The following is an 11,037-nucleotide window of genomic DNA, read 5'->3' on the forward strand; positions in this document are numbered from 1 at the left end:
CGTATCCTCCAGTTACTACACCATGCTTTATTTATATAAAAACATACTCCTCTTTCGGCGCTTTCGAATACCTCCACCTTTACCCCTTTTCCTCAACTTGACTTCCCGTGGAAACTGACAATAGCCTTCAGGTTTCGGGTTATCGTGACGCCTGAGCCGCAATAGTTCATTCCTGGCGTAGGATATTGCAATTGATACAGGCCTAGGCCTAGACATATTTGATACAGAAATCGGCGTGTACAAACAACTCAGAAAAAGACAGACGCATATATAAGTTCCTAAAAACATCTATAAAAACGTACAGACAGAAAAGTATATATATATAATGGGTGCATAAAGTGAGAAAAAGAACAATCTTATAGACAAATTTGCCAGAATTCTGGTCGCCACAGTGCAGCGCCCTCTCCCTCTCCGATAGGAACGTTTCCTCCACACATCTGCCTTCCCATTCTTCTGGCGTCAACAATGAAAGAAGGAAAAAAAGAAATAAAATCAGAGAGAGAGAAACAGGTGTTTTTTCAAAAGAGATTTAAAGGAGGAGAAATTGTAAGAGTTACGAATGCTTAAAGGTAGAGAATTAAAGAAAGAAGGAGCATTGAAACTAAAAGAAAGTTTAAAGATTTCAAGTTAAGGATGAGGGATAAGAAGATCTCCTTTAGTAATTTGCCTAGTGTTCATACGGCCGTTGGAAGTTACTTTAGTTAAAAGCTGACAGATAGTAAGAGGAGCAGAGTGATGTAGAGCTTTGAAAGATAGACATGCAAGCTGAAAGAGGTATCGTTCATGGAAGGGGAGAGTCTTAGCACTGGAAAAGTGATGAGGAGAGAGATGTGTAGTGGGAGATAGCTTTATTCTGGATTTTTCTGAAGTTTAGTGGTAGAAGAAGGTTTAGAACCCCAGACAGAGCAGCAGTAGTCAAGTCTAGAAAGGAAAAGTGAATTGTACAGAAGATGAAGAGAAGATTTGTTTGTAAATTTAGAGGTACGTTTGAGTAAGTAGATAATAGAATTGAGTTTTTTACAGAGGGAAGATATGTGAGATTTCCAGGTTAGAGTATTGTCAATTATGATTCCAAGGTGTTTATGAGAAGTAACAGATTGAATTGGAGAATCATTAAGAGTAAGGGTGATAGAGTTAGATTTAGGTTTTTGAGAAGAGCCAATGAGCATAGATTTAGTTTTTGAGATATTGAGTGTTAGTCTGTTAGATTTTAGCCAGGTAGAGAGATGAATTAGAGCATTATTAAGATTCTGTTCAATAAGTTTAGAAGAGGAGTTAGAATAGTAGATGATGGTATCGTCAGCATACATGTCAACATGTAGATTAGAGTTATGAGAGATTAGAGAAGATGAAAGGTCGTTAATGTAGATGGAAAAGAGAAGAGGACCAAGAGTGGAGCCTTGAGGAACTCCAGTAGAAAGAAAACCAGAGGAAGAAAGAGTTTTTTCAAAAAGAACTTGTTGAGAACGATTAGAAAGATAAGATCGGAGCCAAGAGATAGTTGAAGGAGAAAATCCATAGTAGGGTAATTTAGCAAGAAGAACATTATGGTCAATAGTGTCGAAAGCTTTTTTGAGATCGATAAAGATAGTGCCAGTAAGTTTCTTATTATTGATATTGTGAAGCCAGTTATCATATGTGTTGGTAAGAGCAGTAAGGGTAGAATGTTGGGGACGAAATCCAGATTGAGAAGTAGATATTAAGTTATTAGAGTCAAGGTAAGAATAGGTTTGTTGGGAAATAGATTTTTCAATAATTTTGGAGCAAAGGGGAAGGATAGAGATAGGCCGGTAGTTGTTAAGGTCATTTCTTTTGCCTGATTTAAAGATAGGAATAACTTTAGATGTTTTCCAGGCAGAGGGAAAGCAATTAGAATTGATAGAAAGATTAAAGATAAAGGTAAGATGAGGAGCAATAATAGCAGAAGCAGCTTTAAGAAATTTACCATCAATTAAATCAGGTCCGGTAGATGTATTGGGATTGATTGCTCTCCCCATTCTCCAGGACCAAATCCAACGGCCTCTTTCAAACTTGTAGTTTCCGAATCATCAAACACCAACGTAGAACATCGAAGAATATCTGGACGACTTGTAGTTAAAAACCTAGGGGTCAGTCGACCGACAGGGAGAGTGATGTCATAGGTATGAATGTTACATGTCGTTCTTGACACTAAACCTTCGCTATTTATGGCTTTCACAGTAAAATGTAACGGCACTCCACTTGTCATGTCCTGTAATTAAGTAATACTAAAATATACACACAGTCTCTGAATTTGAAAGTAATAACTTTGATCACTTGAAATTTATATTTAAACTCCATAATCTTTTTGCTTTTCTTGTTATTATTTAGCCTATACTCTTATAAGAAATTTAATACTAAAACATAATTATAAATATTGAAATTTGTTAATACCTTGATGACTAGTTGGGAGCAGGAATGCTAGTAGACCAAACCCAGTACACCTTTGATTTGAAATAACATTTGTGTTTCTTTTTTCATTAGAAAAAAATGAATAATGTGAAATAAAACTAAAATTTGAATAATCTTACTATGTTTGCAGTTGTTACAGTGCCTCCAAGCTCCATATCTGAGACGACATCACTTCCACCAGGCACTGTTCCAATATCTAACGTGTAAACCAATTCACTCTGACTATCATGTGCAAGGAACACTAGTTCAAATGCGGGATCAGTGTAGTCACGCCCAATAACTTGCTTCACAATGCAGCCTGTAGATTCTGCTTGAGTTTTTATTGCTGCATTTTGGTTATTGTTGTCAAAGAACTATAAGAATTTTATACAGCAGTATTAAAACAAATATAATAATATATTACTACTAATGATATAACTGATAAATTAGATTAACATTAATTTTTATAAATAGTTTATCCAATCAAATAACATAAGTGCAAATAGAGTATATTAACTCATGGAAAAAAAACCATCAATTAATTAAGTATGTGTTGTGCTTTGAATTATAACTAATAATAATATATTATAACTATATAACTATACACTATAAGTTTGGGGTAGCAAACTGGGTTACGTACGCCAGCTTGATTCAGTGTTTATTATCTCAGTTTTTCACTCAAATATATTACTGGGGTAAACTACATATCGATCAAGTGAAATCAAGGATTTTAATATTAATCTGCTCAAAGATGTAACATGTCTCACTCATTTTATTCAATATATATCTAGACCAACTAGAAAACAAGATCAGAATAGTAACATTAATCACAACATATTTTCAAATACAATTTCTGAAAAGATTTTATCTGATCTCGGACATCTCAGTGCAGAGTGGCTTGGAGTATATGAAACGACAAATACAGACCTCGCTGGTAAAGGATTGTAAGAGGAGAAAGAAGGCTGGGGAACCGCATTATCAAAATGAGATATTTTAATTATCAGCCAATATGACACCTATTCATTTACACAGTTTACAACATACTTAAACTATAGGCCTATCATAGCTATGTATACCCCTCTCATTTTCAAGCTAAAGTTGAATTGAATTTGTTTTTAAAAGAGAGTGTGTGGTTTTATTGAAGAGTGGTGGAGCTTGGCGAGTATAGGGAGATACTGTCGTCGGATGTTATGTACTGAGAAGGCTTTAAACTAATTTTGAAACCCGCCTTGGGGCGGGTATAATTGCTAGTGACTAAATAAATGTGAATGAATGAAAAAATTAGATAAGAGCCAATGTATTCTGTAAATTTCTCGTACCTTATCAAAACTTGGCTCAATTGAAGCAATGTCGAAAGTCATATCATAAAGACTTTCATTTCTGTAAAGAATGTCATATTTCCATACATTATGCCTCCAAATTACCACTCGCAATATTCTTTTGCCTATTTGAATTATACCATTTGCCTCCTGCCTTGCGAGTTCAAGCTCGACACCAACAGTAACACTGGAGTGATAAAAACAAAATTGCTTTGTTTGTTCTCGTCAGCTCAAACTAACAACAAACATCATATGTAAAACAGTATGAGTTAGATTTGCTTAAATGTTATTCTTTGTGCAGTAGATATACAAAGATATTTTTTGTAATATATTGTACAATACCATGATTTGTTTGCCTTGATTTAAGTAGAACCTTAGCTGATTGTTAAAACATGTTTATTGCTAATGTGTTGTGCCTGAGCTAAGTGTAAACCAAACTGTTTACAAAACCATCTAATATAACAAAACTGAAAACAATGGTTGAAATTTCAAATAAAAAAAGGTTTTTATGTTATTTTATTTATTTATTTGTTGACCATGTATCTTTGGATCGGTGGCACTCACCATATGCGGTGCGGTCTAAAAAACAAAACTAAAAATAAAAATGAAAACAGTTAGTGCTCATTTCTGCTATATGTTATAAAAAAGTATCTTTACCTTAGAGTTAGTATTTTGAATAATCTCATATCAACTCTGGTTGGCAAATTAACTGATACTATTTCTCCGTTTGCTTCCATTCCAATATATAAATTATGCCCAATTGTTAAACGGCCAAAGACATTTGCCTCGCCAGAAACATTAAGTTCAGCCTTTGAGAAAATAACAGAACAAAAATTAGTTTTAATTTGACAAAGAATGAGACAGTGAAATCAATTCAGAATATTTACAAATCACAATATCTTAGTATATGCAGAAAAATGTTCAAACTAAAAAAATATAAAAAGAATTGAAGCCCAGCTGCATATTTGTGACCAACCCATGTGCGACTATACTCAAATGAGGTTCTGCACAGTATAGGAAGATGATGATGTCAGATGATGAACTGTGTGGATGAGAACTGATATTTAACTGTTGATGAACTTCATAATTGTATCCACAAACAAAAATTACAAGTTCAATAACAAGAACAAGTTCATTTTCATAAATAGGGCAAGGCATTACAGATTTTTCAGCATACACTATAATCTATTTACATAGAAAAACAATTATTGCAGCAACTATACAACGTCAGGCTAGGTATATAGCTAGCGTACGATGTTCGTACGTTACCGATGTTTACCAGCTAGGCCTACAAAACTAAGCCTAGCTAGGCTAGGCCTAAAGACCGTCCACAACAGGTCACTCGCCGCGAGCTACTTAGGTAGTGCATTGTTTCTCACTTTTTATCATAATTTACCATAAAACGTACATTTAAGACAAGGAATGACCTGGTTTAATGTTTTTAAAGTAATATATATGTATTATTTTTACAAAACGTCACAAATTGTAGGGAAGGTGTCTTTAATATAATATAATAATAATAAGCTCTGTCTACACTATCAAATTAGTTTGACAAAAAAATTGTGATGTGCCCAATTATGGTAGTGATATGCATAAAGATGGCACACTGTATGAAGGCATGGAAGCTATCTTCTACAAAGTTATGGGACTACTGTCAAACTGAACCAGAAACAGACAAACACATGCTATTAAAGTGTAAAAGTGTTCAACTTGCATGGAATAATTTAAATTCCATGATTCAAGACTGCTATACACTTAACGAAACAGTTAATAACTAGATAGAAATAGCTACTGGAACAAAAATTAAAAATGTAAATGAATTAATCTCATTGTTAACCTTCTGTATTTACAAATATATCAAATCTTCAAAAAAGTATACAAAAAGCTCAACAATGATTTGGAGCTTGTTCCGAGTAGAACTCAGAAACTTATTAGCTAACCAATATGCTTGTAATGTAAATAATGGGCTAAAGTAAAAGATAAATTAATGAATCACATTTCATAAAATCGAAATGAAAACTCAATTTTTCTTTTCTCTTTCTTTCTTTTTCTTTCTTCTATATTGAGAAAAATTAAAAAGAATTCAAAAGTAACTTTTATACACTTATTGTATTTTACTATAAAACAGAAAGATGAAAAAGAAGGAAAGAAATATAGAAAAAAAAAACAACGCTTCAATACGTTAGCCAAATTTTATAAGAGGGTATGTGCCAATATAACCAATTATGTTATGTAATAAAAGATATCCAATTATGTTATGTTTTAAAAAGATATCTCTTTTAACCATATTATTGTACATAGATGTTATAAACACTTTTTTAAAATATGTAATCTTTGTATATCTTTGTCATGGAATGGAATAATGAATAAAAGTGGGCTAAACCCACGAAAGAGAGAAAAAAAAGATGGTAGTGATATGACATCGCTATGTTCATATATGGGCACAGCACATAAAGTTTGATAGTGTAGACAGAGCTTCAGACAGTATGACATCAAAACAAAACTTCCTTTAGCAAATATCCAGCAGCTGACCGAAGAATAAACTAGAAATTGCAAGCGCTGTGAGCAGACATATGCCTACAAATGTCCTCAAACAAAAATTGTAAAAGCGGCGGATCCAGTGTACTTGAAATTAGATAGGGAGGGGGTTGAAAGCTGTAAACTTTTTGTAGACAAACCATCACCTTTCAGATCTGACAAGCAATGAAGCGTGATATGAGGATGAGGATTATATCAGACATAACAGAAATAAAAACATACTTACATTTGCTGTACCGTTTTTAAAAAATGCATCAAAACATACACTTGGTTCAACTCTTCCATGTAGCTTAAACCCTTAAATAACAAAGTAACAATTAAAAAATAAGGCAGGGTATATCAAATGTTGATTTCAGATTTTATAACTTAATTTTACTAAAATGAATATTCTCGTCAAAATTTCAGATTGAGATTCACATATGTAGCACAACAATTTCATGTTAAAAATTGGTGATTATATTATTAAAATATGGCACAATAACAAATGATTCAATTTATTTAATTAATGATTTATAGTGAAGTAAAAAAACATAGAGGTTGACTTACTAAATCAAGGCAGACGGCTTTCGTTCTCACACAAAGCCTGCCTCATATTGCATGGAATGTTCCTAGTAATATTACTAGGTCTTGAGCAGATCTGGTTGATGCCGGCATGGTACCGACGTGACCCGTCCTAACAGAAAACCATAATGGCACATATAATATATTTCCCATACTTCCGGCTTCACATTTGTTTTATACAACTAACTAAACTCATCTTTGTATTGGTTGGTAAACTGTTTTAAAATATATTGTAACTTAGTTGAAATAATATTATGCAAGTCAACTGTAGCCTCAAAATCTTTGATGGTCATATTCATAATTTTAACAAGGAAAGCTGTCACACCATTTTCTATGGAAAGATAAACTCAGGTTATATAAATACACCTTAAACCTTAGAGTTGAATAAAGACAAATATGTTTTACAGTTTTTCCATCAAGGTTTTTCCACTTTTGATGGATAACCTTGGCTGATTTGTCTTTGTCCCATTGCTGGTATACTAGGGGACTGTTTCTGCTGGGAAAAAATAACCCATTAATAACCACTAGAGGGTTCGCTCGCGCACCCTCTAGTGGGTGTACTCGAATGGTCCTCGAAAACATGACCAACGCCTCTGGAAATTGAAGCCCGGGTGACACCTATGCATATGACTGATGAGTAATGTATGTTTATTTTGTGATGTTTCATGGTGGTCCATAAATTAGGTACGCCAAACATATCGCTTCCAGGGTAATATAGCAAATTAGAGTTTAAAAAATGTACGAATAGAGAACAATATAGGCTAATTATTATATTCGGTCTTCCGCCGAATGTGTGTGTGAGATTTGAACCTGTACTGAAAATAAGTTTGGTAAGATGCGAAATGTATACCAATTATGATTGATTACGTCCCCTGTCCGATTAATGATGTATGGACACTTGACAGCAATCGGTGGTTAGGAACGTAAGGGGAAAAGTTACTCAATAGATTTATTTATTTGTAAACAAAATGTACATTAATTCTCTCTGTAATGATGTAAAAACTTTGAACAATTGGTATTACAACAATTGGTATTAATGCAAATAATATAATTGTAAAGAACAGTATACGTATAATAGACATATTTTATTATTATATATATTATCTGAACTTTACACACAGGAGGAAACCGTTAATAGGGGTCATCAATCACTGAAACAGTCTCTATAACGTGACCGTACCAAGAGACCAAAAGCATATATCAACGTGGGTGACAGTGAGCGGGCTTTAACATTTTTATCACAATATATCATGACAACAGCATCTTGTTAATTTTGGAACAAAATTATCAAATAACAACTTTCGTAGCCTACTTATATTTCGGTCGTAGTAGACACTTTATAAATATAAATAGAGAAAGCAACAGAAATAATCGATAAACAGTAAAGGTGTTTCCCTAGTAGGCCTGACCTCCTATGCTATTATGCTATTTATTAATCATTTTATCAAATTTAGGTGCGATTCAATGTTACTATAATAGTAACATTGAATCGCACCTAAATTTGATAAAATGATTAATAAATAGCATAAATAATTAGTTAAATTACTAAAACAAATTGTATTTCACGTAAAGTAAAGGCCTTTATAATTGATATTTGAATATCTAAAACAAATAAATTGTAGTTCACGATTCAGTTGAATCACTAAAATCACATTGTAGTTCACGTAAAATTAATAAAGGCCTTCAATAATAGTGAAATTACAAAAACCAATTTTAGTTCTCGATCACTAAAATCACATTGTAGTTCACATAAAAGTAAAGGCCTTCAATAAAAGTTAAATTACTAAAACAAATTGTAGTTCACATAAAGTAAATGCCTTTAATCAATATAATTGATTAGTTAAATATCTAAAACAAATTAATTTCAGTTGAACCACTAAAATATTTTTTTATTTAATATTGAATGGCGCCACCAACGGCCATTTTGCCGGAAGTGACGGACCCGGAAGCCAGTTGAACAACAGCGCGAGTGTGTGAAAATAACCCTGTGATATCCACAAATTTCGATAGGTAACGCTAAATTTTGTCGTTGTAAAAGACAAAAGTGGAACAATAGCGTCGATGTGAAAACTAATGTTATCAAATCTATGTTTCGCGGTACATCTGAGATAGATTTGTACCGAAGTTTTTGCATTGTGCTCGCCTATGTCAGAATTAACCATAATTTATATATAGATGTGCATAAATTACCTCAACATTCTTTGCAGCAGGACTAGTACCCTTTTCACACCAAAAGCAAAACTCTGGAGACACTCCGGAGTTGATGTCCCAGTGTTTTGGTGTGAAAGGTAAAATCAAACAACTCTGGAGTTCAAAACACCAGGGTTGAACTATGGAACACCTCCTCTGCCTTCAGTTCACATTTATCATGCAGTACACACCAATCGTCATGCAGTACACACCAATCGTCATGCAGTACACACCAATCGTCATGGAGTACACACCAAACACCATGCAGTACACACCAATCGTCATGCAGTACACACCAAACATCATGCAGTACACACCAAACATCATGCAGTACACACCAATCGTCATGCAGTACACACCAATGGTCATGCAGTACACACCAATGGTCATGCAGTACACACCAATCGTCATGCAGTACACACCAATCGTCATGCAGTCAAATATTGCGTAATTTATACCGCCACCTATCGACAAAATCGAATATCACGTGACGTTTATTAGACGGTTGTAAAACTAAGACTATTTATTTCTTTATCTCTTCTTCTTTTATGGAATTCAATAATTGCAATGGCCTCCTAGTCGCGCTTGTGTCTCGCATAATAAATTATTGTATATATAAAAAACAGAGCATTCACAGAGATGTGTAGCGGTTAAAATAAGTCCAGTATGTCAAGCATAAAATAAATCTTAAAGTCGATGGCCTTAGTTTTACAACCGTCTAATAAACGTCACGTGATATTCGATTTTGTCGATAGGTGGCGGTATAAATTACGCAATATTTGACTGCATGACGATTGGTGTGCACTGCATGACGATTTTTAAAAGTAAAGTTAAAAAGTATCTACAGGAACGTACACTTGCATTAGAAACTATTTAATAAGCGCTACTTCTATATTTGATAGTCTTATTGTTAGTTTTTTTATTAATTATTATGTTTCATTGTATGTCTTTTTTGCTGTTCTTTCAAAGGACCTCATTGGAAACAAGTCCGTAGAGGACTTTTATGAGTTATCCTTGGCATCCTTCTTGTTTTATTCATGGTTTTTTATATATGCTATTTTTAATTATGTCTGTGATTTTTTTATGTACTGATGCCGAAATAAATCAAATCAAATCAGACCACCAACTGATTAAAAAAAAAATTGTTGGGAGCAGAAACAGGAACGTGTTCAATATAAAAATTATGTTTTTATATCTATTTTCAAATAAACAGTCGGACCGCTTTATGGAAATCCTTCCTTGTATGCTTGTATTACTTGACTATAAATTTAGTGTGGTGTGAAAACATTTCCAAATATAAGTTACCTGTTAAACCTTGTCCAACTGCTCTAAGACTACCATTAATGCTAAGGTCTGGAACAATTTCACCAAGAAGTTCTAAAAACAAAATGTAAAAGTTGTATCTTACATTGAAGTATAACGCTCGTATTGGAGACGGTTTTACGGCATATCGTCACTTTACATTTTGTGCTTTAAATTCAGCATCTACACATGCTCAATTAAGGTTTACATTACAATTTTTTTTAACTTTACCTTTCACTGCTGGGCATTCATTGATAGTATTTGCAACTTTCTTCAGCTTAAAAGCTGCCTTGGTTCTTCTGCTAGTTCTTTCATCTGGACGTGAATAGAAAAATATCAGACTTCATGAAGGTTTGCAAAGGAAGACAGATAATTGCTAATATAAGTTTTTTAACAGTATAAAATGCTGATAATCAATAATCATAATTTAAAATCTAAAAATACATACATAGAGTGTGCACTTTATGGGATTTAAATACGATATTATACAAATAATGAATGTTTATGAGTTGGATGGTGAAAATATTTCATGAGTTGACAAATGTTAGGCCATTCAAAAAAGCATTGCTCCAACTTAGGACGCGGAGAACAGTTGTAGACGACACGCACAATGTCGTGTATTAAGACATGGGTGATTGGTCTACGCGCATTGATATTATGGGTAGAATAGTATAATAGGCTGTTGTTAATAAATGCCTCGGTCACTTGGAATCCACAC

General features: G+C 33.5%; 1 protein-coding gene across 1 annotated transcript; it reads right to left on the reverse strand.

The window, feature by feature from the left end:
* Positions 1–1,951: 1,951 nt before the first annotated feature.
* On the reverse strand, positions 1,952–6,924 carry LOC144850528 (uncharacterized). The gene is made up of 6 exons (XM_078707814.1): positions 6,813–6,924; positions 6,493–6,563; positions 4,386–4,537; positions 3,729–3,915; positions 2,550–2,783; positions 1,952–2,230 (listed from the first exon to the last, which is right to left on the reverse strand). Exons 3-6 carry the CDS (start codon positions 4,463–4,465, stop codon positions 1,952–1,954), a joined length of 780 nt encoding a protein of 259 aa, XP_078563940.1. The 5' UTR covers positions 4,466–4,537; positions 6,493–6,563; positions 6,813–6,924.
* Positions 6,925–11,037: the final 4,113 nt, after the last annotated feature.

Source organism: Antedon bifida, chromosome 8 (assembly GCF_963402885.1).
Source record: "Antedon bifida chromosome 8, ecAntBifi1.1, whole genome shotgun sequence".
NCBI classification, from domain to species: Eukaryota; Metazoa; Echinodermata; class Crinoidea; order Comatulida; family Antedonidae; genus Antedon; species Antedon bifida.

Bases quoted from the DNA above. Each gene is read 5' to 3' on its own strand.
- LOC144850528 (XM_078707814.1), bottom strand. From the start codon at position 4,465: ATGGAAGCAAACGGAGAAATAGTATCAGTTAATTTGCCAACCAGAGTT. The intron at 3,916-4,385 runs GTAAAGATACTT...TTATCACTCCAG, and splicing joins TTCAAAATACTAACTCTAAG to TGTTACTGTTGGTGTCGAGC. The intron at 2,231-2,549 runs GTAAGATTATTC...ACTTAATTACAG, and splicing joins CTGTAACAACTGCAAACATA to GACATGACAAGTGGAGTGCC.